Source organism: Chenopodium album, chromosome 27 (genome assembly GCF_948465745.1).
Source record: "Chenopodium album chromosome 27, dcCheAlbu1.1, whole genome shotgun sequence".
In the NCBI taxonomy this organism is placed as follows: Eukaryota; Viridiplantae; Streptophyta; class Magnoliopsida; order Caryophyllales; family Amaranthaceae; genus Chenopodium; species Chenopodium album.
This window is the reverse complement of record NC_137860.1, coordinates 1,934,885-1,949,931: the sequence shown is the minus strand read 5'-3', so window position 1 is coordinate 1,949,931 and position 15,047 is coordinate 1,934,885. Positions and strand designations below refer to the sequence as shown.

General features: G+C 33.7%; 2 protein-coding genes across 3 annotated transcripts; both read left to right on the top strand.

Annotated features, from left to right (window-relative positions):
- Nucleotides 1–1,045: 1,045 nt before the first annotated feature.
- On the top strand, nt 1,046–7,572 carry LOC145620421 (DEAD-box ATP-dependent RNA helicase 53, mitochondrial-like). 2 transcript variants are annotated; one of them, XR_014108221.1, is made up of 9 exons: nt 1,046–1,532; nt 2,414–2,541; nt 2,649–3,057; nt 3,170–3,268; nt 3,369–3,596; nt 4,747–4,908; nt 5,601–6,096; nt 6,680–6,928; nt 7,129–7,572. XR_014108221.1 is itself a non-coding variant. In XM_081675095.1 (8 exons), exons 1-7 carry the CDS (start codon nt 1,122–1,124, stop codon nt 6,054–6,056), a joined length of 1,893 nt encoding a protein of 630 aa, XP_081531221.1. In that variant the 5' UTR covers nt 1,046–1,121; the 3' UTR covers nt 6,057–6,096; nt 7,129–7,572. The 2 variants fall into 2 exon arrangements, 1 of the variants encoding a protein (XP_081531221.1); XM_081675095.1 differs by lacking the exon at nt 6,680–6,928.
- A 1,144-nt stretch (nt 7,573–8,716) lies between these two features.
- On the top strand, nt 8,717–12,195 carry LOC145621371 (uncharacterized). The gene is made up of 4 exons (XM_081676101.1): nt 8,717–9,401; nt 9,625–9,894; nt 10,045–10,109; nt 11,508–12,195. The coding sequence occupies exons 1-4, from the start codon at nt 9,185–9,187 to the stop codon at nt 12,084–12,086; spliced, it is 1,131 nt and encodes a 376-aa protein (XP_081532227.1). The 5' UTR covers nt 8,717–9,184; the 3' UTR covers nt 12,087–12,195.
- The last annotated feature ends 2,852 nt before the right edge of the window (nt 12,196–15,047 follow it).

Below are 15,047 nucleotides of genomic sequence, written 5' to 3'. Positions count from 1 at the left end.
GTGTTTGGCAAAATAGTGATTATGGTAGCTTTTAGTGGTTAAGGTAGATTTTTTGAAAAGTTAGAATTATGAGCTTTTTGGAGTAAGAGGTAACTTTTGAAGTAGCTGCTGAAATTTTAATATATAGTTTTAAAATAAAATATTGATTTTTGTATAAAATAGCTAGTCAACCGCTACTTTACCGAACACTCATGCTTAAATCATCTATCTTCACAGCTAACAACTTGTTGACAACTAATAGCTACCTATACAACAAACTGCTACTTTCACAACTAACGGCTACTTTCATAGCTATATTTTGCCGAACACGTTCTAAGTTTGAATATCATTTAAGTACACTCCAACCTTTATCAAAGTCCCAATGGGTTCTCTCCGTGATGAGTCACATGTTGTACATATCAATCAAATCTATACTTAGTCTATACTTAGCAAACCAAAAAAACATGTGTCATCATTTTATTACACTTCCCTATCTTCTTCTTCAACTCAACGTGCCACATGTCGTTTTACATTTTTTATTTTTGATCATACAATTTTTCTTAACTCTTTCATTAAACACTTCATCTTCATCTTCCCTCTTTAATTCACCTTTTTAATTACTCTCTTTGATTTTAGTCTCTCCATCTTCTTTCTATTAAGTCTCATTTTAAATTAAAGTCTCAAAATTTTTATTTCTTTAATTATGTTTTTATCTACATATTACACTCATAATTATTTATTGGTATTTTCTCACTCATCTCTCAATTCAATTTTCTATGAACAAGTTGTGCATTGCACGGGGCCAGAAGTCTAGTTACCAAAAAATATCTGCCGGTATAACACTTAAAAAAACACGGAAGGAATAATCTATTTACACCCGTTGTCTTTGAATAAAAAAATAAAAAATAAAAAAATAAAAGTGGTTAGATATTTCTTTACCAAATAAAAAAAAAAAAAAAAAGAAAAAAATTGATGGAGAAAAAAAAGGCATCAACCAAAAATATCTAACGTGCGGCTGCTCTTTAAACCCTCAGGGTTTAACTCCAACCCCTCTTTCTCATTTCTCCCAAAGTCCCCCATTTTCCCTAAAACCCTAATTCCTCCATTTAGGGTTTCTCTACTTTCTCTCTCTTCGACCAAAAATGGCGACTTCTATGCTTCTCAGAAGGCAATTCTCGCCTTCTTCTGCATCATCTCGCCGTGCTATTGCCGCATTCTCCACCCTCTTCAACTCGACCCACCCACTGACGGCATCTCCAGCTTCAACGGTCAACAATGGTGGTTCTCTGGGCAGTATCATCGATTCAACCCCTGTTTCTAACCCTAGCTTTGAAGGTTCTAGGAGTGTGTACTCGCGATCCGGTCGTCTGGAGTTTCGAGCGCCTTTTGCGTCGCAGGCGGCGGGTTTCGCAGTTGCTGATTACTCGGATGATGATAAGGTGCGAGCCGGTGGTTCGGGTGATGAGGGTTTAGAGATTTCTAAGCTTGGAATTCATCCTGAGGTCATTTCTTGTTTGGCTAAGAGAGGAATCACTAAGCTCTTTCCAATTCAGGTAATTTTTTTAATGCAATCTTTATGATTTTATGTTTATTATGTGAGTTATTTTGAACAGTATGATCCAAATGTTTGCCTGGTTTATTGGTATTTCAAATGTTGGAATTGATGTTTCTGGTTTATGTTGTGGATTGATCAAGGGATTTTATTGGGTGTATCTTATTGATCAGGGTTAGTTAGATTTAAAAGGATGCCGTACCCCTAATGTATTATCCATTATTAGTGTCCAATCCGGCATACACACGCGATTAGCGGAGACGATTTTTGTTATAAAGCTCCAGGCTTTATCATTATTTGCGGTTCAATGTATACAGGTGTTTTATGAGAAGAATCTGTATAGGGTATTGGATTTTTAACCCGCAATGTTTATGGAATACCGATTCAACATTTGTAGTTGGGGACTTAGGGTGCCTTGAATTTCTACTTTTTACTAAGCTAGGATAGCTGTTTTGTTACTTGAATATTCGACAAATAAGCTGAACTATTGCCAATTTGTTTGTCCTAAATTATCACGGTATAAACAAAATGTGAAATGAAAGACTTTCTATGAGGTTACCTTATTTCCGGTTAATTTGTATATTTATCAGGCGGTGAATTCACGGGAGAGATTTTGTTCGTTCTTAAATTATTATCTATCAATGTAATTCAGTTATTGCCAAATTGTTCTTTGCATGAGAAACAATGTTGTTTTATAAATTTGTTTCTCTTAAGGACTAAGGGTGCTAATGGATGTTACCAAGTTAATTATCCATAAACTGCTGCCATGTTAATTATTTATAAACTGTTACCGTGTTAGTTAATTATAAACTTCGTATTTGAAGTCAAAGTAGGTTTAAAGCAAGCGGAGGCTGATTTTTTAATTTTATTTTATTGGTGCAGAAAGCTGTTCTTGAACCTGCAATGCAAGGTCGTGACATGATTGGCCGTGCCAGAACAGGGACAGGGAAGACCCTTGCATTTGGGATTCCAATCTTGGATAAGATTACACGCTATAATGCAAAAAATGGGTATGCTTACTTGTTTAGTGATATATTTATTGATTTATTTATTGTTTCCGTACAGATTAGTCCACTCCCATTGCTGCCAGATCTGATTATATGTTTTGCTTTTGCAGGGCTGGGAGAGAACCTTTGGCCTTGGTTTTGGCCCCCACTAGAGAACTTGCACGGCAGGTGGAGAAGGAGTTCCATGAGTCTTCAAGGCTAGAAACTCTATGTGTATATGGAGGTACACCAATTGGTCGTCAAATGAGTGATCTTAGCCGTGGTGTTGATGTAGTTGCCGGTACACCTGGCCGGATTATTGATTTGTTGAAGAGAGGAGCATTAGATCTTTCTCGCGTTCAGTTTGTTGTACTGGATGAAGCTGATCAAATGCTTAATGTTGGATTTGAGGAAGATGTGGAGGTTATATTAGAGAAGCTGCCACAAAATCGTCAAACTTTGATGTTCTCTGCAACCATGCCAAATTGGATCCTGAAGTTGACTAGGAAGTATTTGAAAAATCCATTGACGGTTGATCTTGTAAGACTGAAAACACTCAGGGTTCAGTGCTGTCTGTTGTTTGGTTAGATGTCAGTAAACCTCCTTTTCTTAATCAATTTTGAGCCTTTTTTCTGTTGCTTTTCTTTTGTAGGTTGGTGATTCAGATCAGAAGCTGGCAGATGGAATTTCTTTGCATTCAGTAGTAGTGGAACATCGCACGAAAGCAGGTGTCATTGGACCTCTTGTAACGGTAAACTTGTGATACTTTTCTCCTCTGTTCATGGTCACATAGTTTTTCTTTGCACAGATTCTCCTGTCAATATATTTTCTGAGCTCTGCATTGCTTGCAGGAACATGCAAATGGAGGGAAATGCATTGTTTTCACTCAAACAAAACGTGATGCTGACAATTTATCTAATGCACTGGGAAGAAAAAATTACAAAGCTGAACCTTTACACGGGGATATTTCTCAAAACATGAGGGAAAGAACGCTTAAACGGTTTAGAGATGGGGACATCAACATTTTGGTTGCCACTGATGTGGCTGCTCGTGGTCTTGACATACCAAATGTTGACCTGGTAATTACAATTTTAATCCCTTCAATTCAAAATTTTGGTACTGCTGTTATTGTAGCTTTGAGTTTGTTTACCGTGCATAGTTCATAAAATTGTAGTTCTGTATTTGGAGTTTTTTTTCCTGGTTTCAAAATTTGGTATTGTGCACCCTTTCCCCCCCCCCCCCCCCCCCAAAAAAAAAAAAAAAAAAAAAAGGTAGATTTGTAGTTCATAATTTTTTTATTCACTGTCTGCCTTCTCTGTTTATCACGTTTGTTGTTTTTATATACAGTAAATTTTTTTTAATATGTTTTTCTAAAAGATTTGTAGTTACAAATTTACAGTTGTTTTATATCATAGTCTAACAATCTGAAACTTGCATGTTGGCTGTAATATGTGTGATATGTACTTGGCCTAATCATAATCAGATCTAACCATTTGACTGGTTCTTCCTAAAAGTTATAATAAACAGAAACAATTTCTCAGCATGCTTTTCATAATATAAACTCTTGTTTTGATGTATTTATCGAATAACAGTACCGAGGCTATTATTAAAACGAATCTTTGCCTTTAGCTTATGCAATGCCTTTATTGGAAATCTGATTTTTTTGGTTAAAAAAGGGAGAAGCCTGAAGAGTGATGAAGAACTTGTCTCAAAATGTTTAGGGAATTAAGTAGATTAATTGTTGGTTAGGCTTTGTTGTGTCAACCTTTCATATGTGATTAGCTGTGCCTAATTTTTGTTTTATGGGAAATTAGTAAGTGGTGCTGTGAGAGGAAAATAGCACAAATACACTGAGGGAACAAGTGAGGAGTATATCTTTATATGTAATCTTTTTCCCCCTTGTCATCCACTGAACTTGCGATCTCTGTGTGCGACTGTGTGCTACCTCTTTTCTATTTAAAGTATTGTGCCAATTTTGCTGTTGAGACCAATCATGTTAATCCAAAAGTATATGAATCTGTTCAGTGTTATGAAGTAAATATTGATGGTTAGCTTGATTATGTTTTCGATGTTGCTTGCAAGTTCAGCTCTTAAAAAAGCTTACGTTCTTGCCTGTCAATTAACTCAGTTTCATTGAATGTTGGAAGTGTTTGTATTATATTCCATTTATTTGGTTGACATATACCCTGAACATTTTCTTAATTTCTCATATGTTTTTTTTCTTCACAGATTATACATTATGAACTCCCTAACAATTCCGAGAGTTTCGTTCACCGGTCCGGTCGTACAGGTCGTGCTGGCAAAAAAGGAATTGCTATTCTCATGTATACAATGGATCAAACAAGGGCTGTTAAGGGTATTGAGCGTGATGTTGGATGCAAATTCAAAGAGGTTAATTTCTTACTAGTGTTATTTGCTACGTCTTCAAGTATATCTGCTTAGTGTATATATGTAAATGGCTTATTGAATTCCCTGCTATTTGATTACTAGTAATTAATATTTTTGTGGTGGTTGTATAGTCATTCAATATACTACGTATGTAAATTTTGCAGTAATTGCACATATAAGTCTGTGTACAATTCCATCCTATCCTTGCTAGTGTGGGATCTTTTTAGAGGAGTCGGTGTAATGTTGGCATCATTATGGTTGGTTGTTGACTTGTTGTTGGCTTGGGGTTCATGTCTGTTTATTTCCTCTGGCCTCTGTTCTTTTGGTGGTGTGCCTGATGTGCTCATGAGTTGATAACTTGATTAATCTAGTTTTTTTTTTTCCTCTATCTTGGGTGGTTTTGTGTTAATAATGGGCTGTAAAACAGGCTAAGAACAATTACATAGCTACGGCCTCAGGAGTTTACGTCTGATAAATTTGCAAGGATATTGCTTCCATTCAAATTAGATAAGCTCTAAAAATAATTTGTACAGATGCAAATTGTATGCAGTCAAGATGATATTCCTTGTAGGCATGCTAGTTGATTGAGTGATCTTTCTGTTATAAAGGTGTCTGCTATTGTTTATAATTTTAGTTTTTGCCCGCAATATACTGTTGGATCTAGGCTAAATTACTGACTTGTTTTTCTTCATCAGCTTTCTACAGTTGCAACTGATGGTGCAGAGATGGATATGAACATGGGTGGTGGAGGTCGTTATGGATCCGGAGATCGATTTGGGAACTCTGGCTTCAACCGTTCAGGAGGATATGGAAGCAGTTCTCGTTCTGGTGGTTATGGAGGAGATTCCTATTCTGGACGTTCTGGTGGTTATGGACGTTCTGGCGGATCCAGGGAATCTGGATCAGGTGGTTTTGGTTCTTATGGAAGTTCTAGGTCAGGTGGTGGTGGATATGGTGGTTCAGGCAGCTCTGATAGTTTTGGTAGGTCTGGTTTTAGTAAACCCAGTGGTGGTGGATTCGGTGACATGGGGAGAAGAGATAAATCCGGGGGTTTTGGCAGTTTCGGTTCAGGACGTTCTAACCAGAGCAGTGGAGGGTTTGGTAACGCTAATTCTAGTCGATTTGGCAGCTTTGGGGATGATAAATTTTAGATGGCAGCCTGTTTTGGCTGGGCGAACAATTTTTGAGCAGGTTGGTGTTTACCGCTATGCATAATGTTAGTATTTTTGCTGCTTGTTTTATTTTTTATCTTTTAAGAGCTGGGTATACATCTATCACTATGTGAAAAATTGCATTTCCCCTTAAATTTCCTCTCATCCTGAGTAAGAGGGAAAGAGGAAATCAAGTCTCTCATAATCTATAACTATTACTAAAACAAGCATTGTTCACATCATTGATGCATTTCCATTTTTGACTTGTCTTTTTCCCCCTATTTTGTCCTTGGTTCCAAGACTTGCAACTTTATTACATTAAAAAAAATGAAATTGATACAACACTTTTCACAAATAAAGAGCAGTGACTACCTCTTTCTTTAATAAAAAAATAAGTAAACTAATTACATTGTGCAATGCTTGGGACTAACCTTATTCATAACAGAGGGAGGGAAAAAGGTTGACTTGTACCCTGTTAGATTTCGTACTTGTTACACAGCTGTTCATATTTTCAACATGTTATTGCATATTCACCATTATCCTTATTTCTAATCTGTTTTCCTACTGCTACATCCTGTGGCATCTGCGAGTCCAAGTCTAATAATAATTTGTACCTCTGCCAGGGATCCCAAACCTCTATGGTTGCTGGAGTGGATTTGGGTTTACCTGGATTAGACTTGGGGCTCATTTTTCTACGGGCGTGCAGGTGGGTGAGCAAATCTGCTGCCTACCTGAAGCCATTAGGATGGCTCTCATCTCCAGTTTTAGCCTTTCAAATCCCTGTTTGTGGTTCAACTGGGTCACATTCCATACATGTGCCCAGTTGTTCTTCATGCTACTTTATGTTTTTAAAAGGTCAATGCATCATTCAGGTAATGCCGGGTGATGTTTTTGCTCATTTCCATGGTAGAAGCCAATAAATATGCTTGGAATATTTTGATAAATTTTGTTGATTTTAGTCGAGAGCTTTAGTTGCTGTTGTGGTTCACTGGTTTGGGGTTGTGTTGAATCATGCATATTTTCATAAGATCAATTAGACCAACTCCAGTTTCTGAGTTTCATTGATTTGCAGCTGCAGGCAAGGATATAATTGCTATATGGAAGGAACATGAGTAGCAATTTCTGGAACAATTATGGAGTGTGCATCAATTACAATTAATTCAGATCGTTGTTTCTTCTGAAACCGAAGTCATGGTGATAATCATAGAAGTGTTGGTGAAAAATATAGTTCTTTTTTTTTTTTAATGAACGTAATACCTTGTTTGTAGTATATAACCAGTTAGAGTAGGCACTACCTAATTATTTATGCTTATTGCTTAAGACTATTCTGGAATCTGGGCTCTGTCCTTATATATACGAAGTAGTAAATAAGGTATTTTGAAGAGCTTGTATGCCATTCAATTATGCGTTTATTTGTTTTTTGTTTTGAAGTTTTGGTGATGTACAGTACGATGTTCTCCAAGGTACCATATAAACTATCTTACCCAGCTATCCACAAATAAAGAGTTGAACTCTAGATCTTTTGTGGACTTTTTGTTTGTTTGAAATTGTTTCACTCGTAATACCGTTTCTTAAGAGGTTCGTCGTATAATTTTTATGCTTCATTGATTATGTTAAGCTAAACTTTTATGTGAAGTTTTAATTCTGTAAGGGTTCCGAAGAGTTGATCCGTATTACATATTTTGGTTGAGCCTATTAGTGATTTTGTTGTTATTTGTTGCCTTGTTGAGTTGCTAATTTGCACATAACACTTGATTAATGGGACTACAGAACTAAGATACGAAGTATATTTGAGTGGAGAATTTAAATGTTAACTAAGATAAGACTTCTAATCATAGAGATTAGTTTTGATGATAATGGTAGATATCATATGATTGTTATATTGTGAAATTTTTTCTCTAGTCATATAAAAACCTCCAATGAGCCTTTTATAGCACTTGAACAAGTAATGGCACAAGTAATTGAAGTCCAATTTAAGGTGTGCTTAGAAATACTTCGAGCTACTTAAATTCGATCCTTACAAATCTAGTAAGTTTATTTACATAATGTAAAGCAAATAAATTCAAATAATTACAATTTAGATATATACACACTTTTATTTGCCTAATAACATGTTGTAAGCTCATTTTATATAAGGTAAGGCGAATCTTTGATATCATTAAATGGGTGGAGCATTGTCAATTCAATGCATGTCTCATTTTATAATTTGTTTTCATTTTTAGTTATGACTTTTTTTCTAATAAAATGATGGAGCACGTGTCACCCATGTCTTTTATCAGACTCGTCTATGATACAAGATTTTTCCGTTACATTAGATTATTACAACCTTAATAAATTATTTACAAAAAGAAATTTGTGAAATATTTTTGGAGGAGAGAGAAAGCTAGGAGAGAAATAGACAAGAAGAAGGGGGCAGTTGGGATTTAGAATAAGTGTGAAAGTTACTAAACATGAGACCAACAATCAAATTAAATGCCTTTTTATGTAAGCCTAGTAACACTTTTTGTATATATTTGTATTTATTTTTATCATATTATATGAATCACTCACTTATTTATATTTGCATTTTTATGAAATGATGAGGCTTATCATAACCCTTCCCTCCTCCTCGTCACGTCCTTTTTATTTCCCTTCTCCCAATAACTTCAGAATTCCACGCCTTCATTTTTATTTTTATTTTTTTAATTATTTATTTATTTTTATTTTTATTTTTTTTTTGCCACTCTTAATTTGTCCTTTAATTTTTTTTTTTTAATTTTTGTCTTTTTCTTGGCTTTTTATTGCAGTCAACTTGGATTATTGTCTCTATATTCTTTAACCATTTTATTAAATTTTTTACCCTTTTATTCAAAACTCCCAAAACATACCCTTCCTCTTAATTCTAACCTTCTCTTTCTACTATTCATGTGATCCATCTCTTTCACTTACTCTTGCACAATTTTCCATTTTTATTCTAAATATTACTATTTTCATAAATATTTGCACCTTATTTATTACTTATTCTCTCTTTATAAGAGTATAAACAACTACTACTACTTATTAGGTTTTTTAGTTACAATACATTGTTGCATTGCATCATTTGCATTATATTTTCTACACAAAGTAATAAGTAAGCTAGAAGAAGAATTATGATGGGTTTTAATGAAGTTGCTAACCAAGATCTTAGCTTGGGAGATCCTTTCAAAGGCGGTCGTAAGCTTCGACCCCTCGTTCCTAGACCTTTTCTCTCATCTCCTACTCCTAATCACAATGTTAATACCACTTGTTTAACTGGTTTTCATAATAACCCTTCTAATCATCACCTTCTCTCCTTAAACACCACCACCCGCCACCAACACCACTATGGTAAGCATTTCATACTTTTTTTCGTACATAATATTTAGTAACGTTGATACTGTAAGTTAACTAGTAACGTTACAAGTTTGTAGTAGTTAGCAGTTATATAAACTATGTACATAATATTTATTTAGTCACGTTGATACTGTAATTTTTGACTAGTAACGTTACAACTTACAAGTTTGTAGTTGTTACTATTAAAATTTTAACATAATTTGTTTCACGTGATCAGAAGAAGGTAAGGAGGCTGTGGGAACACACCAAGTCATGGTGAGTTCAAGGTGGAACCCAACGCCGGAGCAGCTGAGGGCGTTGGAGGAGTTGTATAGGCGTGGAACTCGAACGCCTTCGGCCGAGCAAATTCAACACATCACTGCTCAACTTCGCCGTTATGGTAAGATAGAGGGCAAGAATGTTTTCTACTGGTTTCAAAATCATAAGGCCCGGGAACGCCAAAAACGACGTCGTCAACTTCAACTTCCTCTTCAACCACCTTCATATGGTATAGTATAGTAACCTAGCTAATGAATCTAATAACAAGTTTGTTCATTTTTATGTTCTATAACTTCTAAGTTATTTATTTATTTAATTTATGTATTTATGTTTTTCTAATTATATTTTGTTGATTTTATTTTTTTTTATTTTTTAAAAGGAAACAAGATAGGTTTTGAAGGTGAGCAAAAGAGTTGCAAATGGGCACAATCATCTACTAACAAGGTGTGAATCCCAATTTTCTTCTTTTCTTTTTTCTTTAACTACTTTTTTTATTTTATTTTTTTGAAAATATTTCCTTATTCAATGAGTAATCCCCTTTTCGAATCTTCCCCCCAAAAAGATGAATATACTCTTGAAAAATCTTTGCTATAGTCAAACTTTTAACTCACTTAATTAAAAACATATGGATTTCAGTAATCAACTAATTATTGGATTATCGAGTAAACTAATCAGTTAAAATAAGAACGTACAAAGTTTTTAATCTTTTATACTACTCCATAGAAAACATTTTACAATAAGTGATGATTAAGTATCTTAATTGTACGTTTATGTGTTGTTTAATGTTTAAATTCTTCAAATTTTGTAATTGATGTGATGGTAACATTATAGGACAATCTACCCATTATGATAATGTCATAATGTGCATGGTACATAAATATAGTCATGTCCAAGAATAGATGATAATCCATTATTTGATGATTAGATAATCATTATGATTCATATAATTAAAAACTTGTACGACCTTACATTGTATGATTAAGAAATAATGAAAAAACATAAAATTAAAAAAAAAATTAAAAAAAAAAAATTGGGGAATGAATGATAGAGAAAAAGCAAAATTTGTTGGGAAATGAAAAGAATCAAAAAGCTGCCTTCCTTCTTTCTGTCGGGGGACCTTTGCATGCCTTTTCCTTTTCTTCTTTCAATTCCTTCTGATTGTGTTTTTGTGTTTTCTGTTTTCAACTCCCTTCATTTCTTTTTTTTCAATTTCAATTTCAATTTTCACCCACACATTAAAATTATTAAAATTGAAACCCTACCTTTTTCATGATTTTTCACCTACTTAATTGACTCAATTACCCTCACTTTTTAAGCATGTGAAGGGAAAAAGGCTATAATAGGGTTAAATTCAGTGTTTTTTTTTGTTTGTAAGTTTGTAATTTTGTCAACAACTATAACTTGTAAAATATGTTCACAGTATTTATTGACTTGTTTTGGTGTGTGCTTTCACATCTTATAACACTTCATACAGATGGAGTATATCTTATCTTGCTAACTACCTCTTGTATATAACGGGTGTATCATATCTATATATATGCATTTAGTTATAACTCGCACACGTACATTATATGTATAATAATTTTATTGACAAAAGTTATCACTTGCACATGTACAATAAGTACCGTTATATTATTTAATGACTTGTTTGGTATATGTACGTGTTTTCCCGACGCACTCCAATTTTTGCTTTAGTGTTATCTTCGGCATTTATCTCATTTACAACATTATGGAGTACAAATTAAACTTGTTAAATTAAATTATATGGCTCATTTAAAATTTATAGAATTATATAATTGTATACGATCATTACTGAATAATTATATTTTGCATGGTGAACAGGAAGAATCTGATCCACCAATACAAATATCAGAAGAAGCAGCAAAACCTGATACCACGACAAATCCTATTTCTGATGGATGGATCCAATTCCATGAATTCCAACATAATCATAATACCAATAATAACACTAATAATTTCAATATTATTTCAAGTGAAAAAAATTTATTATTTGCAGGAGAAAGGAATTCCACGTGGCAAACTACTACTACTCCTACTCATAATAATATTATGACGGTCCAACCCTCATCTTGTTCTTGTTGTTTCCCTTCTTCTGTTCCGTTTTCTATCTCATCTAAACATAATTTTCCCTCCTTCATTACTTCTAAAGATATTAACTTGGGTGAAAGAAGGCCGTCGTCTCCTACATTACAACTATTTCCTGTTGTAAGGGACGAGGACCATGACAACAACGACGATGGTGATGGTGATGAGGATGAGAATGTTGAGAATAACTCGTGTCTTACGACGATTAATAACAATGAACATGAGAAAGGTGGTGGTAGTAGTAGTAGCATTCATGATATGCCTAAGTTGTTGGTGTGTAACAACAATCCTTTTCCTTATTATCAGTTTCTTTAAATGAGACTGTTTTTATTTAGAGTAAATGTATTTAAGTTTCTATTTTTAGTAGTTTACTTATTATTAAACTGTGGGAAAGTCACGTGATTGACTTCATTTTGGAGTGACAATTTTCAGATGTCTTTTTGTAGTAACTGATGTTTCATATCATAAATATTATGACTCATTTATAACTACTTTTAGTATTATTTTTTATTTTTTATAATAATTTTTATAAGTAGTTTTTAAAGTATGATAGTGTAATGTTGATTGTTTGATTGATGTTAAGATATCACAGAAAGACACAATCTTATAATGTAGGTATAGGGAAATGGAGAATTTCCTTATAGTGCACTTGGACAATGTCACATTTTTATACATTTACTGAATTTTAAGATCATATTTTATAATGCAATATTGAGTGGTATACTACCTCTATTTTTTTTTTAGCTGACACGTTTTGATTTTAGCACTATTCACACACCCACCTTTTAGCGTGTTTTGTGATTTATACGTAATGAATAACATATTCATGTGAGGTCTTGTTAAATTCGTCATGGTATATATATTTTCAGAATATTTAATTTTTGCTTATCAATGATTAAAGATTTTAACGTTTGAATTTGTGCATTGACAAACGTAACTAAAGAAACGTGTCAACTAAAAAGAAACAGAGTTGAAATGAACAAGATACGGATGGAGTATACAATTTTAGGGTATTATAAGCTTAAGTATATAATGAAAATTATCTTAAGCCTTGATGTGATTTATCACAAGAATACAATAACTATACATTAAATTACTTCAACTTACTGACTATTTAACACATATAAGATCCGAGGGTTACCTTCTAAAATGAATCTTCTTCAAACTCTAGGTTACAAGAAGAATTATACTTCGTATTCAAGATTATCCTACAAATCCTACTCCTTAATCATTGCTCTATATCCTTATTATTTTGAATTCATTTGATGGTTTTAACATCCCCAATTTTACTTTTATCATAGAATACTATCATAAAATACATAACAAACCCGACTAAAATCAAACCATGCTAGGGGGGTGTGGGAATTGAATAGAACAATGTGTACCTAAGTCAATGAGCCTAGTTGACCCTTTTTGTGGATAAGAAGATGTCCCTTACATGTAAATTAGCAAAGGTAAAATTACATGAGATCTCACTTGCTAGTTGCTAGGGAGGAAAATCAAACCCCTTCACAATTAAGGTTGGTAAGAATAATGCATCGGCCTCCATTTCGACTACACTGGACTTATTAATCTTAGGGCATGTTCTCCTTAGATTATTTTCAGTTCAGTTCAGCTCCAATAAGTTCAGTTCATTTCTAATCTTAGTAATTTCCTTCTCTCATAAAATATTCAGTTTAGTTTAGTTCAGTTCAATTCAGCTCCAATAAATTCAGTTCAGTTTAGTCAATCAGAACAGGCCCTTAGTTGATTCTCGCCTAACGAACCCTAAATTACACGTGGACAATATTATGGAGTACTCTTTCATATTGTCATAAAATGGTCACATATGTAGTACAAACTATGGATGAAATGAGAATTGAAATCAAGAAAAGACAAGGGAAGGGAGAAATGGAGAGAAGGTGAAAGAGATGTGTCTGGTCGCCTAAGTTGACGAGTCATATTTAATTTGGTTTACATTCTGAGGACCCTAAAAAGAGAATGTAAGAAAAGAGAGAGAGAAGATCCATGAATAGTGTGGCCTGCGTTATTTTTAATTTTCCAAGACAAAAATAATAAACAAGGCTAATTAAGAGTGTATGTGTATGACTTGTTATGCATTTGATGTTGACGTATGATTACAAAAGGAAACTCTAGAGTTTGAGATTTTTGTTATTTGCAATTGCATGCATGTCTCAACTTTCATGCCCGCCTAAAAGTGTTACATAAATCATCAAAATCATTATCCAAAGCTTCTACATTCTACTTTTACTTGCTTGTTTCTTCTTTATAGGTTTTCATCATTGTATTTGCATGTCAATGTGGAAGACTTTTTTATTTTTTGGTAAAATTTATACAATACACATTATCATTATTCGGACATTGTTGTTTCACACTATTAGGCATAGACTATGTCGACGTGTCTATGGTAGCGTACATGCTTAATAAATGGATAGGGATTAATTATATGTCATCGACTCCAATTGCTTATATGTTTTTTTTTTTTTTTTTTTTTTTTAATTTAATTTGAAATGGCTAGTGGGTCATTTGTTAATCTTATACTGAATTTGTAGACTAACATTTATATGTTCGGCTCACATACCTTTGAGTTTTGACATGGGTGGAACATAGGGGACCGATCAAAGTCTTGGTACCACCCCTAATTAATGTTTGATTTAAAAAAAAAAAAAAATAAGGTAGCAACATTAAATATATTATTAATTTTCAAAATAGGTTACGTTTTGAATCAAAGTGCTTCTCATGTCATGTTGAGACAAAAGTGAGCTTAATCCATCTTTAGGAGCCCAGATTCCACTTAGGGTCTGTTATCTTCAGATTATTTTCACTTCAATTCAGTTCTTAATTTCCTTCTCTCATAAAAAGTTCAGTTTAGTTCAGTTCATTTTAGTTTAGTTCAGCTCAATTCAGTCAATCAAAATATGCCCTTAGCCATGCTGATTTAACCTAGGGCCAACCGTATTACAGTAATTACTTTGAAATTCATGATCAATCAAGGGATAAAACTCACCATGTTTTTAATAGGTAAGAAAAAGAAAATAGTTGTAAATCTTTCTCACGAGAGAGTTCTTGACTTCTTGTGCATTTGAAAGTCCCAGTATGCTAATAAATAAATCATTCAATCTAGATATATCTTGAATTTGTGGATTAAACGATTAAACGAGGTTACTAGATATATCTTGGCCTCTTGGCGCGACATGAACTTTAAATGGGTGTGTAAGAAAATCAAATCAATAGGCATACCATCAACCATGATCAGTGGCGGATCCAGGATTTGGA

Excerpts from the sequence above, each read along its gene's own strand:
- LOC145620421 (XM_081675095.1), top strand. The coding sequence starts at position 1,122 with ATGGCGACTTCTATGCTTCTCAGAAGGCAATTCTCGCCTTCTTCTGCA. Across the intron at positions 2,542-2,648 it reads CGCTATAATGCAAAAAATGG|GGCTGGGAGAGAACCTTTGG; the intron begins GTATGCTTACTT and ends TTGCTTTTGCAG. Across the intron at positions 3,597-4,746 it reads ACATACCAAATGTTGACCTG|ATTATACATTATGAACTCCC; the intron begins GTAATTACAATT and ends TTTTCTTCACAG.
- LOC145621371 (XM_081676101.1), top strand. The coding sequence starts at position 9,185 with ATGATGGGTTTTAATGAAGTTGCTAACCAAGATCTTAGCTTGGGAGAT. Across the intron at positions 9,895-10,044 it reads TCTTCAACCACCTTCATATG|GAAACAAGATAGGTTTTGAA; the intron begins GTATAGTATAGT and ends ATTTTTTAAAAG. Across the intron at positions 10,110-11,507 it reads CACAATCATCTACTAACAAG|GAAGAATCTGATCCACCAAT; the intron begins GTGTGAATCCCA and ends CATGGTGAACAG.